Source organism: Phascolarctos cinereus, unplaced genomic scaffold (assembly GCF_003287225.1).
Source record: "Phascolarctos cinereus isolate Bilbo 61053 unplaced genomic scaffold, phaCin_HiC Scaffold_1;HRSCAF=81, whole genome shotgun sequence".
In the NCBI taxonomy this organism is placed as follows: Eukaryota; Metazoa; Chordata; class Mammalia; order Diprotodontia; family Phascolarctidae; genus Phascolarctos; species Phascolarctos cinereus.
The window spans coordinates 130,777,789-130,792,802 of record NW_027555514.1 but is presented as its reverse complement, the minus strand read 5'-3'; the positions used below and the strand labels follow the sequence as shown (position 1 = coordinate 130,792,802).

The 15,014-nt window shown below is 37.3% G+C and overlaps 1 protein-coding gene across 4 annotated transcripts in view; it reads right to left on the bottom strand.

Annotated features, from left to right (window-relative positions):
* TFEC (transcription factor EC) overlaps window positions 1-15,014 on the bottom strand; it is a 105,870-nt gene that overhangs the window by 16,883 nt on the left and 73,973 nt on the right. For 3 of the 4 annotated variants that reach the window (XM_078154178.1, XM_020984659.2, XM_020984661.2), the window contains 2 exons: window positions 5,980-6,091; window positions 4,568-4,624 (listed from right to left, as the gene is read on the bottom strand). In XM_078154178.1, the coding sequence (XP_078010304.1) occupies window positions 4,568-4,624; window positions 5,980-6,091 (169 nt within the window). The remainder of the gene's footprint in view (window positions 1-4,567; window positions 4,625-5,979; window positions 6,092-15,014) is intronic. The other variant, XM_020984660.2, reaches the window with a different exon arrangement.

The window sequence follows — 15,014 nt, the reverse complement described above, 5'->3', positions numbered from 1 at the left end:
TACATCAGTGGGGCTATAAGTTTCAATATGATTTCTGAGTGATTGTAATTTGGGCAGGCTGAGTCTATGAAGGGTTCAAAAGCCCCTTCTGAAATCTCTTTCTACTCTGAGTTTCTGTGAATCTGCAAATGGCCATGACAGTATATAAACTACAGAGAAGGGGGAGGGAAGGTAAGACCAGAGTCAAGAGAGTTCAGATTTTAATTGAATATACTGAACTGAGCCATAAGCTGCCATTCTTCACTCTAATGCCAAGACTGCAATATGTCACCATTACATTCAAATTGGAAACATGTTTTGTCCCCATAAAAATTCAAGCATATGACCTTCAAAGAAATAGAATAATTACTCTAACTTAGAAATAGCCCTACAATTATTATAATCCTACCCACTAAATGGGAGTTGGCTTGGGCCATTTACTTAAACAGTTACTTTTTAAAGACTCTTGAGTAAGTCAATGAATATTGAGCACATAGTCAGCTGGCTTAATAGCAATTTCTATTTCCTCCTAGTTTCTTTCCTCCTATTTAACGCCACTGAGTACTTTACTCCTGGTCAATATGAAATAATATCCTTCATCATAGCCTTGGTACAACAATGAAGTCAATGCAGTCCATAGTGCTGTTCTCATGCAACCCACCTCCAATTCCCTTCTAACTATCATTAGCACCATTTAGCAACTCGGTTTCTAAGTTCCAACTCTTTCTCTCTCCTCCTTGAGTTTCTCTCTTCTATCTACTACTAGGAGCTAGACAGCTGGCATTTGAAGTTTGCAAATCACTTTACATGTATTCTCATTTGATAAGCTGTGCATCAGCCAAGCAAAATGCATCTGAGAAAAGTTCTAATGTCAACAACCAGCCTTTTCTCATAATCTTAGGACTTTCTAAACTTGCCCGACAACAAAATTTTTTCTTAAAAAAAAAAAGATTTTTATTGATGTCTTTTTTTAATATTACAATAGTTTCCCCATATTCTGCACTCTATCTAGAGAGCCATCCCATATAAACAGTATTTTTAAAGCCTAAGAAAATAAAAAAGGAAAAGCCAGCATGACTGAACAACATATTTAAAAAGTCCAAGAATATGTGCAACATGCAACACTTATGGACATTCTATCCCTGCAAAAAAAGTGAGTTGGGGGCATCTTCTCATATGTCTTGTTTAGAACCATGCTTGTTCTTTATAATTTTGCAACATCTTTGTTTCTGTGTTTTGTTCTGAGTTTGCGTATGTGTGTATGACTGTTCTTTTCAATTACATTGTTCTAGTTACTGTGTATAATTCTTGCTCTGCTTCAGTCCATGTAGATCTTTCCATGCTTCTCCCTATTCATCACATTAATCATTTTTTACCCCATAGTAACAATATTCCATTACATTCATGCACTATAATTTGTTGCCATTTAATTCTTTGGTATCATAAAAAGTGCAGCTATAACTATTTTGGTGTAGAAGACTTTCCTCTTGTCAATGAGTTCTTTGGAGTATATCCTCAGGGATGGAACCTCTGCGTGAAAGGGTATGGGCATTTCAGTCACTTTATTGCATAATTAAAAATTGCTTTCCAAAGTGATTGCACCAATTCATCACTTTACCAATAATATACTAGTATTCCTATTTCTCTACAACACTTCCAACATTGACTATTGCCATCTTTTGTTTATTTTTGCCAATTATAAGAATATGAAGTGAAACTCAAGGTTGCTTCGATTTGCATTTCTTCTATTGTTAATATTTTGGAATATTCTTTCATGTGGTTGTGAATAGTTTTCAGTTCTCTCCTTTGACCACATAACTACAGGGGAACAGCTTTTGGTTAGATCTGTATTTATTTGCATGTTCTTCTAGCCTATTTCTTTTCTTTGGATTCATTAGTGCTGGGCTCTGTGCATGCCTGGGGTATGTCTGGCCTGAGCTTCCTTTTATATCCTTCTGCTACTTCCAGTGCTACCAAAGTGATGTGATCCAAGGTTGAGGTCTGCTCACAGTCCTCGTGGTCTGAGCTCTGCAAGTTCCTGACCCAGGTTTCTGTCTGTTGCCTTGTCCCTGGATGAGGGATTTAATAGACAACTCCACCGCTAATAACCCCAGAGGCTCTGCAGGTTCAGATGGACTGAAGCGCAGACTCTGCTTTGGCATGGGACTACTGTCCTGATTTATGCTGGGCTGGAGGCTAACATTGAGTCTCTGCTCTCCTCTTGGAAACAGAGCCACATAGCTCCCTCTTGCTTCTAAAGCTTGTTCCTTGCCCAGTATACAGCTGGAGTCCATGCATGTCATTACTCTTGTCCCCCTTAGATCTGTGACCCAGAACTGGGTAGTGGGTGACAGCTACCAGATGGCCCCCATTCCTGTACCCTCTGCTAGTTTAGGAATCCCTGAGATCTTTCTGCCCCAGTGCTTCCTACTCTGGTGCTCAATCTCTGTCCTTTTTCAGTCCCTGGACATTGTAATGCTACTTACTGGAAGCACCTCTAAATAAATTCTCTCCCCAGTATCCTAAGATCTCTTCATCCATCTCCCTAAGCTGCCCTGGTCTGGATAAATAATTCACAGTGACTAATTCTGTCTGGTGTGTTTTTATGGAGGAAATATGGTGAGAAGCTAGGCTCCTTTTTTTTTCCCTACATCTTGGATACTTAGCCCTTACCACAGAAATCTGACACAAAGATTATTCTTTTATCCTAAGTGAGTTAAATTTCTGTAGTAGCTTTTCAGTTTCATATAATTAAGTTATTCATTTTATCTTTGTATTTGCCTCTGCCCCTTGTTTGGTTAAGAATACATCTGCTATCCATGGCTGTGAATTATCTGCTTCTCTTATAAGTTTTTAAAAGTACTATAATAATATTATGGTCACTTATCCATTTAGGATATGTTGTAGAATATAGTATTGGTCTTCTGTAAGGTATTTTTCATAGTTTTCCCAGCAATGTTTATCAAATAGGAAGATCTTTCCTAAGTTATTTTTTTCCACTTTACCAAAAACCGGTTCTTATTGAATACTATTGTTTCTGATTCTCTCTTGTCTAGTCTGTTCCACTGAGCTACTTTTGACTTTTTAACCTATACCAACTAGTTTTGATACTAGTAATATGATTTGAAGCCTGAAAGTGCCATTTTTCCTTTGTCTTTACCTCTCTTCATCATTACCCTTAATATTCTAGATCTTTTGTTTTTCTAAACTAATTGTCATTATTTTATCAAGTTTTATAAATTATCCCACTGATAATTTGATTGGTATAGCATTAAAAGCATAAATTAACTTTGGCAGTTTTGTCATTTTTATTGTATTGGCACTGCCCAACCATGAGCACCAAATATTGCTCCAGTTACGTGAAAGTTGTTCTTTATTTCATTTCTTTATGGAATATGCTGATCACCCCTTAGACATGCAATCCTGGCAACTGTGGTCAAAAGATAATTTCTTCTATTGAGGAAGGCTTCTCATCTACAAACATTGCAGAGACATGTGGTCTATGCATAGACACCATTCTACATATGACACCCTTACTTTTTTCTCATTTCATTGCATTTGGTTGCTTGGACAATAAGGCCTCATATTCATTTAGTCAAGCTCACTTGAGAACTTAAGTACATTGTACTCCTGTTTTGTGTTACAAAAAGCAACACCCTTTTTTTTAAAAAAAACTCTTGTTTTCTCAATTTAGCTATTTATTAGATGATACAATTGACTAATATGCATTCATCTGAGCTAATTTGCAAGGATTACACTGGGTGGGACTTTGGTATCTTCAGTATTGTCAGAGGAAGCAAGAACAGAAGGAGACTCTGTTCTTATTTCTCTTACTTTAAAAGATTGCAAATTTTCCAAAGACAGTTTTATTTGGTACAAACCTTTGAATCAGTGAGCCACAACACAAGATGTATACTCTTTGACCAACAAATGATAAAGAAAGGAAAGCAGGATTTTTCAGTATATGAAAAGGTCTTGGTATTCATTCTAAGTATCACATTTAATAAAATTCAGACATGTTCTGTACAAAGCTGCTACAACGTACATTATTTCACAATAATTTCATTAATGTTTTAGAACCAAACACTTGCAAATTCACGAAACTTTGCTGCAATATTTTGTCTACTCTTCCACTTACAGTAAGTCTTCTCCCTTCTACCCCTCCTTTCATGGAATAATAGCTTCATGTAATGTAATTTTAGCTAACATTGTGTTTCTATTCACCCAATTAGCGATGTTAGGCAGAATATACCAATATACTTAAAAAAAATTTTTTTCTCAATTTCATGTAAAAATAATTAACTTTTTTTAATGTTGAAGAATTGTTTTGACATGTAATTAAGAAAAAATAAAAATTTTAAAAGTATATAGGTATATTATGCCTAATATCATTAATTGGATCAATAAAAAGACAATGAAATTTTGAGTTTCAAAATTTCTCTCTCCCTCCCTGACCATACAATTAATTAATGTTCAGTTAATATGAAGAACTTCACAGAAGAGTCTTAGAAAGGCAGTGTATTATTTTAGTTGCAACATATTCCTTTCTTTCTAGTTATTTTAATTTAAAAAAAATAAGTATACTCACTGAGATTGTGATTGTCCTTTTTTTGCCTCTCTTTTGCCAGAGCCCGGGTATCTGTTTCTGACCAAAAGCAATATTATTAAAATAGACTTTGATTCTACCTAAGTTTGGATAGCTTTACTTGACATATATAGCAATATCAAAAGAATAAAATTAAGTGGAAGGATGTTTACTTAGATAACACCACTAATCATGCATTTTTCATCTAAATATTTGCAAATTTGAAACTGTTCTAGCAAGTCAGAATTGTAATTCATAGAATCTCACAGGGGGTCAGAAGACCAATCACCAACAGGGGGGTACCCTTTCCCCCTTGCCTTCATAGATATTATATAATTACTATTATTACCTAAATTTTTCAAATAAATTTAGATTCCTCTATCTCCTTGAGTTAAATTTTATTTGATTTTCAAGATCCTGTTCTTGAAACATTCATTATATCCTCTCTAGTAAATAACACTCTCCTAGCATTCTTTAGATCAGTATAACTTCTTTTAAAAAAAATAATGGTATTAATACAATATTTTCACATTTTCTTTGAATGGGCTTATCAAAAGAGGGGTGTGTGTGTGTGTGTGTGTGTGTGTGTGTGTGTACAGAGAAAGAGAGGGAGAGAGACCTAATTCATTATATGAGGCAGGATTTGTCTATTTATGGCATTAGGATCTAAAGTGGGAAAAATTGGCGTGCCCTAAAGAATTAAGTGTATTTCTAATGTAAGTAGTCTTGAAGATCATTTTGAGTCACCAAACTAAGATCAGTGCAACCATTTCATTCTAACTGCATTTTGCTCTTGTACATCAACTAGGTCAGGAAATGTGGGTCCTGGCTCTGAGTATAACCAGATTTAGGAAAATCTCTTAAGTTCTGTGGGTGCATTTCTTCCTATGTATAGTGTAATAATAGAAGAGATGGACACTAAGTTATTTCCTAGCTCTATGAATTAGAAGCGATTCTGACTTCAGTCTCACTCTTTGTGTTTTTGGTATAATAGCAAAATGCAAATGAAAGCAGCTCCACTTGGAAAGCGGAAAAACATCAACTCATTTGCTCATGATACTAAATAATCATTTTACCTAATCATTTTACCAATTTAATTTATTGTTTTTAATCTAATATTATTTTGCTATAGCATTTGAAAATGGAGAACTTCTGTCAGATTATTTTAGGTGACAATAAGATTATCCAGTGCCCAAACAACCAGTAGCTCAGCCTGGATGATTGATCAACTTATTATTCAGTGAAAAACCTGTGTTGTGAGAAAAGGGAAAAAATACATTGAGTTTTCCCTACTTCAACTGGCTGTGTCAATAGTGTGAACAAACACATATCACATATGGTTTCAGCAAACATATTATCAAAACTTGGCCCATTGCTATTTTTAATAGAATATAAAAATAGCATTGCTATATTACCTGGGGTTTCCCTTTTCACAGGCAGACTTGGACAGGAAGCATTAGTAAGTCCCATGTTAACTGGTGAAATCCCCTGGTCACCATTGTACACATCCAAGATGCTTCCAGATAACTTTGTGAGGAAGGTGAAGAACAGAAAGGTTTTAAAAAATCAGAACAGATTAATGAAATCATCACCACCACCACCACCCCACTGCTGCAGTTTTAACAAATTTTCCATTTATTAAATTTTGGTAAATCTTCATCAGATAGTGATAACATAGAGATATTTGGAAGGATAAGACATACCGCAAGAGAATGGGTGCTTGTGGAAACAGAATTCTTGAATATTTTTAAATATTATGAGAGTTTTGATCTATTCCATAGCCTAGCTAAAAGTAGGAACACTTAGGAATCATAGCTTAGGAGAAATGAATAGCCCATGAAGAGAGATGGAAACTTCATTGCAAGTTAAAACTAAGGAAGACCTTCCGGGAGAATTTCTTTAAATACTATTGTATTAAAGTATAAAAGTATTTTATTAAATAGAATTTCTTAACTATTAAATATTTAAAATACTAACTTAAATACTAAATAAATACTATTAAGCATCTCATGTTCAAAAGGAATATCACATAATAAAATTAAATGCAACTTATCTTCTTTTATGAAAGGATTATTTTTCTTGCTATAAATATTGCAGCTGCGTATAAACTTTAGGCTAACATCTTTCCTACTAATAAATGTATGGTTCATCTAAATAGAGCAATACTGTGTTATTTAAGGTACTTCCAAAAGAATGATTCTGTGGAATGCCATTTCTTATGCTCAATTTGAAATAGCCACCAAGGCAGTATTAGAAAATCTGTTTGTGTATTTGAACTCCCAAGAAAATTAATTTCAAAACATGCTTAGAATTTGTTCTGATTATTACTGAAGAAAAAGGAAGAATCTGAAAGTTAACCACATTTCCACCTGAAATAGATGTCACTTTAGATAGCAGACCAAGAACTGGACATAGCAAGCTTTCCACATTCTTCAAGAACCTTGGTATGGTCTCTTTCCTTGACTCATCTATACTCCACAGCTATCCACCCATATCTCTTCATCCTTGCACTCCTAAAATCCAAGAAAGGGGCATCTCTTTCCAATTCCAAACTGCAGAGGTACCACCAGTCCTGATTTGTGTTATTAAAGTCCTTGCAAGCTGATTTCTGAACCCACTGCTTAACTGATACTGTTCTCTCAGAGGTTACCAGTGAGCCCTTAAGAGCTAGATCTCACATCCTTTTTCAAAACTCATCCTCATTGCCCTCTCTGAAGTTCTGAACAATCCTTCCTCCTGAATCCTCCCATCATAGGAGTAGAAGATTGCAGATTAAGAGCATTACAAACCACCTCCTCTTCCCTGGCCATCTCACATGTTCTCCCTCCTTCACCTGTCTCATAAAATCTCTAACTTCTGACAAGATACTCAGGCTCACCTTTGATATGATCCCCACAAGAGCTGGCACCCTCCCTGCCTAACCTACCATGGATTTATCTTGAGAGTATCAAGGAGTCTGCCTCACATCCCTGCTATTTCCATAGCATATCTTCTGTATTCCAACCAACATCTTCACCTTCTCCCCACCAGACTCTGCCCCCAGAACCACTCCGGGCTCTGATTGGTATCCTTTTTTTGCTTATTCTAGCCTAACGTAGGCATCCATATCACTTTGAGGCCATTTTCATTCCATGCTACTGGTTGTTCCTACCTCCTCCCCTGCTTTAGAGATCCTCTCTCTATATAGTTCCTCCCTCTGCCTCCATTAGAACATATGTTCCCAGAGGCCAGAGACTTTATTTTTTGAGGCAATGGGGGTTAAGTGACTTGCCCAGAGTCACACAACTAGTTAGTAAGTGTCTGAGGCCAGATTTTAACTCAGGTCCTCCTGACTCCAGGGCTGGTACTCTATCCACCATGTCACCTAGCTGCCCCCAAGACTATCTTTCTTGCTTGAGTTTTCAGCCCTAGTACTTAGCATAGTTCCTAGCAAATAGAAAATATTTTAAAAATGCTTGCTTCATCATACTATTTTGTATTTTTTTCAGGGGGTAGGGAGGAGTGGGGTGTATACTTAGATATGCATATTATCTCCCCCATACACATGTAAGTTCCTTGAAAGCAAGGACTGTTTCATTTCTGTTTTTGTATAACTTGTGCCCATCACAATACCTGGCACATAGTAATACTTCCTAAATGCTTGATAGTTATTGATTGGAGTTGAAAGGAACTTGAGTGAGTTGTCCAGTCAGTGTCATACAGGTTGTAAGGGGCAGAGCTAGAATTTGATCCCAGATTCTCAGATTCCAAATCTAGTGCCCTTTCCAATGATCCATGTTACTTGGTTTCTATGGAAAAGCTCTTCCAAGTCTTCTATTTCTTCCATGATCTTGTCACTTGTCAATGCTTTGTCATTCACCTCCTGCCCCTCCCTTGTCCCCATGAGTATATGCCCAAGAATCTGACCATAGTCCTTCTCCCTTGTCTACATTCTCTCCTTTGGTGATCTTATCCAGTTTCATAGTTTTAATGATTACCTCTACATAGTTGACTCCCAAGTCTTCATATCTAGACCCTATCTCTCTCCTTAATCCTCTCTCTGAAAATTCTCTTCTACCTCACATATTCTACACCCTCAACTACATACTCAGCATCTTTGGATGTCCAAAGGCCTCTCAAACTCAAAGTGTTCAAAGACCAACTCATGATCTTCCAGTCACCCAGGCTCAAAACCTGGATCATCTTTGGCTCTTCCATATGCTTCTTCCCCCACATCCAACTGGTCATCATGTCCCACTGATATTCCCTTTCTCTACATGCCTTGTGTCTATCTCCTTTTCCCCACTCACATTACCACCCTTCAAACTTTCATTTCATCTTGCCTAGACTATTGGAATACCCTCCTGATTGGTCTCATCTCCAAGCGCATCCTCTACACAGCTACCAAAATAATCTTCCAAAGAGACATGTCTGACCACATCACTCTTCCATTCAAAACCTCCAAATGGCACCCTTTTACCTCTAGGATAGAATACAAAATTCTTAGCTTGGCATTTAAGGCACTTCATAATTGGACTGCAACATACCTTTACCATCTTATTTCATGAATTCTACATTCCAGCCTAACCTGGTGGCTAGCTATTTCCTAACCTCGATATATTGACTCCTCTCTCTAAGCATTTGCTTTCCCTTTAATGGAATACATATGATAGAAAAGTACTTTCTTCTCATTTCTACATTTTAGAATCCCTTTATCCCTTCTTGGCTCATATCAACTGCTTTTTTCTCCATATATCCTTCCCAAATTCCCTAAGCAAAAAGCCTCTTTTATATCATGTATTTCTAGAGCAACTTGCCTGGATTTCTCTTTTATTCCCAACCACTCTCCACTTGTTATTTTACTTAACTCTGTCTGTATCATATTCCTCCCACACAGTTACCAACGTAGTAGAATTTACTCTCCCCTTACGAATAGACCATGCCCCACTTTAATCTTTCCATTCCTATCACTTAACACACTGCCATCTACATGGTAGGTATTTAATAAATTTTTGTTCATTTGAATCATGAAGGTGATTCTCCATTTTCAAAGTTTTATAGTAATAGAAGTAGCACATTATAGTCAATAGAGAGCTCACTTTGGAACCACGAATATCTGGGTTCAAATCCCATTTCTGTCACAGAGGTAGCTAGGTGGTGCAGTGGATAGAGCACCAGACTTGGAGTCAGGAAGACCTGAGTTCCAATCCAACCTCAGTCACTTATTAGCTGTGTCACCTTGGGCAAGTCACTCAACATTTGTTTGCCTCAGTTCCCTCAACTCTGTAATGGGGATAAAAGGGATGAAACCTAGCTCACCAGGTTATTGTGAGGATAACATTAGATATTTGTAAAGTGCTCAGCACAGTACCTACCATAGCATAGTAGGTGCTATATAAATGCTTACTTCCTTTCCTTCCCCTCCCTCCTTTTGACACATAGTGCCTTTATGGTCCTGCACAAATCCTTTCACTGCATAGGACCCTAGAACTAACTCTCCCAGTTGCTGAGAAGATAGTGGTTTGCACTGGTAGATGGAGTTTCCTTACCTGAGAATTGCCTATATCAATAAAATTAAAGGTCCAATCCCCTTAATAACAGACAAATATGAAGATAAAGAAACCATGGTGTAGAGGATAGAGAGCTAGCCTTTGAGCCAGGAAGACCTGAATTCAAGTCCTACTGTGATACCTACTGGGTGTCTATGCAAGTCACTTCACTTTGCAGGTGCTAAGACTATATGTTACATAGCATGTACCAACCCAAGTTAGAAGAGGGAGTTTCCCAACCGGAAATGTATTGTACAAAGCACAGGTCTAGTCATGCAGAGGTGGGGAACCTGCAGCCTCGAGGCCACATGTGGCCTTCTAGAACCTCAAGTGCAGCTCCTGGTTAGAAAATGAAGGACAAACAGCAGCAGCAGTGTCTATCCCAGTAAATTTGTAAAATACTTTACATGTTATGTCATTTAATCTTCACAATAACCTGGTGATATAGGTGCGATTATTATCCTCATCCTACAGATGAGGAAACTGAGGCACAGGTTAAATGACTTGCCCAGATTCATACAGCTAGTAAGCAACTGAGGCAGAATTTGAACTCTTCTCCTTGACTCCAAGGGAAGTGCTCTAGCCACATAGGTGCCTTTATATTTTCTGGGTTCGAGCTCTACCAAGCTCTTACAGACTTGAAAAGGCTTCAATTATGGATCTGGTAAAAGACATTATGCCTGTCATCTGAGGTCCAATGCTTGAAGAGACTCATCACCATAAGGGCATTCACTAAGTAATGACTTTTCCACTATAACAACCCATGAAAACCACCACCTAAGTCACAGAGGGATTGTGATAGAAATCAGTGTGGGGAATACCTACTGTGATACAGACACAAATCTGAAATATTCAAGCTGAAGTCATGAGTATGTCTCTGTCTTCAATCTGTTGCAAAGTTCCCATAGTCAAGTTTTAGGTTTCTTTATGTAATCTTATCTCTTTTTTTCCACAACCCATATTTCATTTCGATAAAGATACAGACTTTTTAAGACATCATAATACCACAGTTGTGCAGATTTTTCAAAAATTGTTTCAAACATATTTGACTCAATATTGTGTATTTTATATTTAGGATATACCCCTGCCTTGGGATGACATAAAATCTGGGCATTAAGCTATTTTGCATTTTCTTTCATTTCTGGGAACACTTCCATGAGCTTCAAGAGCTCCTCAGTCTCCTTTCTCATCGTCATCAGAAGGTGCCTTGTCTGCCTTTATCTTTTTGTGGAGCATGACCTGACTCTTCTAATTGATGTCCATAGACTTTGAGCTAGTCAATTCAATAAACATCTATTGACTCTTACCACAGATCTGGGACTTAATAAATGCTTGTTAAATTGAACTATCAAAAAATTTTGCCTCCAACAGGAAGTCCTGAGCTCCAGTCTGGCCTTGACACATATGGTTGTTTGGCTAAGACCCTGCAGATTCAGAGACAAAAAAAAAAAAAAGCAATTCTTTCTCTCAAGGAGCTTTCATGCTACTCAGGGAAGCTATCAAGGGAGGGGAGAGTAACATGTGCGTGGATAAATATAAATGACGTACAAAATAATTTGGGGCAGGGACAGGAAGCTCAAGTTCAGGAAAGGCTTCATGTAGGGAGTGGCACTTGCAGTGAGTGTTGAATAGAGCTCAAGATTTTGTGAAAACTAAGATCATTAATACATGTTAATTTTCCACAGGTGAAAACAAACAACAAAACAAAACAAAACCTCCATCTCCAAACCTTACCTCTCACATGTGCTAGAGATTAATGTTTCTAATGCTTTACACATCACTGGAAGTCCTGAAGCTGAAGATAGATGACCACTTGTCAAAGCAGGTTTGGGTGAACTAGATCACCTCTGAGGTCCCTTCCAACTCTGAGATTCTATGATATGCTACAGGACATTTTTTGCCTGAATGTCCCCTAAGTGTCTCAAAATTAACATGTTCAGAAAAATCACTTTTCTCATTTCCTCTCAAACCACTAACCTTTTTCACCAATCCCATTTATGTTAATGCTACTATCATTTCAGGTGGTTACCTAATATCTTTTTTGCTCTTTTCTCTTTATCTTCTATTCATGATTTGTCACTGAGTCATGAGATTTCCTCATCCTCAATGTCTCTCAGATTTGGGAAGATAAACTACAGGCATAAATGGAAAGCCTTGTGTTCCCCAATCCCAAAATAATAACACACCTAACTTATGACCTCACATGTGCTTCCTGTTCCCAACTCTGTCCCCTCCAAGCCATCCTTGATGACAGAATAATGTTCTAAAACCACCAGTTTCATCAAGTTACTTTCCTACTCGAGACTCTAACATGATTCCCTATTGGCAATAGCATGAAATCTGAACTCTTCCTAGCTTTCAAGGTCCTCTACAACCTGACCTCACCTGATCTATCCAACCATATCTCCTGCTTCTCTCCAACATGCACCCTTCATTCTGGTCAGGCCAGTTGTTGTTTAATATATTAACCTTGCTTCAAATGTCCTCCATTTTCCCTTCCACAGCTCAAAATTCTACTCACACTTTAAGTACTAGTCAGCGGTGGCTGCACCTGGTTAGAAAGTCTTCCCTGATTATGTTAGCCCATTGATCCTTGCCTGCCTCTTTTAAACTTCTATTCCATGTACTATGTATACCACAGAGGCTAGTGATTATTTTGTCCTAATATTTGCTATATTAGTTTAGATGGCAAGGTCTTTAACAGAGACTATTTCTTCTGCCACCTTTGTTTCCCCCAGAGCACTTAAAGCACAGATGGGTAGATACTCAGTAAACATTTATTGAATGAATGATTAATTGAAAGGACACAGGAACTTAGGGAGGCCTTCAGACATAATGTCATCCTTTGTCTCCCTAGAACACTGAGGAGAAGGCTGTTTGAGTTTTTAAGACTGTTTCTTGGCTCCTCTGCTTTGCTTTTCCACTGGAGATACAGCCATACTATTACAGAAAGGGGTTGATGGGAAAAGTTAGCATGAGGCTATTAGGTAGAACAACTGGGGACATAAAAGGCAGATAAACTACAGGCATAAATGCAGAACTCAGTAGGGGAGCATGTACATGTACAATGTATGCATACATGAAAAGCTTAGCTTTTCAAAGATTAACACATTTTCCTTTGGGGCTCCTATTCATTTAAATGCAGTAGACAGTACTTCTACAGTTTTAGGATGCACTGTTGAGTTCAATCCTGCTTCATTTCTGTTTGCCATAGCTAGGCTCTGAGGTTCAGATGCTAAACACTGAACATAGGAGGAAGGCCCACTCATTTTCTTTAGTGCAAATAATGCATAAAAAATTATATGAAAAGCAAATTTTAAAAACCTAGTTCTGTCTCTTGTAGCTTGAGCTGAACAGAAAAAAATACAACGTAGGAGAATGATACATTTTTTCACATTCTTTTCACATGTATAGGCATATATACATCTATGCACCTTGTGTGTATCCAATATATTGATTAACTATAGCCAATAAAAAGTAATTAGTTTAATATATAAGCACTTGAACAAATGAGCACATAGTTCCTTCCCAAGGGGAAACTGACTTTAATGTTTACCCTTTGAATGAAAAGTTCACAGTAGGACACTACTTTGGTTCTAACAATTCTATAGAAAATAAAACACATAGATTTTAAAGTTTTCATAGAGTACACAGCACCACACTCTATACACTCAGCCGTCAAAGCTTGTTAGTAGATTAGCCTCTGTTTCTATGTGCTCCGGTAATCTGTTTTAAAGATACCTTCTTTTATTATTTCTAAGATTATAAGTTTCTGCTCAGCTTTTACTGTACTTTTCAAACTCAAGACACTGACAGATAATTCACTTGCTCACCAGTCTGAACTCTGGAGAGTCTATAACCTTCACAATGGCAATGGTTTTCTCTTTCTCCTTCACCATTCTCTTTGCCTTAAACTTGCAAACAATAAGCAGAAAAACTAGGCTGAAACTTCTGCACTAAAGTGAACTTTGATTCTTCCTTGGACTTTAAGACTAATTTGATCTAGGATGTGATTGACAAAAGCTTCCTCACTGATGTTATGTACATTCTCAAGTTACTCAGCTAAGCAAAGGGGGTTGTTAATATTTACTCAATCCCCATCCCTGGAATGGTTTTGAACTATAACAGTTTACTTAGATTGCCAAATGCCACCAGCATTTACATTTACCTGGTTGAAGAAACACCGATAAAATAAGATGAAGATATGAGTTACTTGGGTCAGCAGAATTACATGTACCTCTGAAAAGGAAGAACATACCTTTCCTAATGTGTGGCAGTTACATTTTCCTCATACAAAATCATTCTCACTGAGTAATATAAAAGGGAAATATTTTATCTATTTGATATTTGTTTTCTAAAAACTACATCCCATCCCCCGGAATCAAGGAGTTAGTAGAAGTATTTAACCTCTCCCTTTCATGGATCCTTAATTAATCTGTGCTTCTGTGTATACGTGCATCTATTGACCATACACTTAACTAATCCAGAGGGCTAAATTTCTGACCGATCACAGAGGGAAAACTGGCCAAACTGCTGATTCTTTTTGCTCATCTTAATGACTAAGTGAGTCAGTTGGTCAGCAATGACTATTTGGTGTCTACCATGTAGAACGTGCTACACCAAGTGACCAGTGAAAGACCACCCCTGGCTATCTCCTCACGACTCCCTAAAGAAAGTCATCCATCAGTGGGGGTCGGGGGAAGGGAGCATGTGAAAATCTGAACTTAGACTTCACAAACAAAGAAAAAACCATTCCTTGAGATCTCATATTCTTATATGAATTTTGACAAACTAACGCTCTAATGAAAATAATTTATTCCTTCTGAAACAGAGTTGAGAATTAATAGTTACGTGGTTATCATCAGTAAGTGGTCATTAAAATCTCTTGGCACACATTCAACTTATTAGCCCATCTTCCTTCT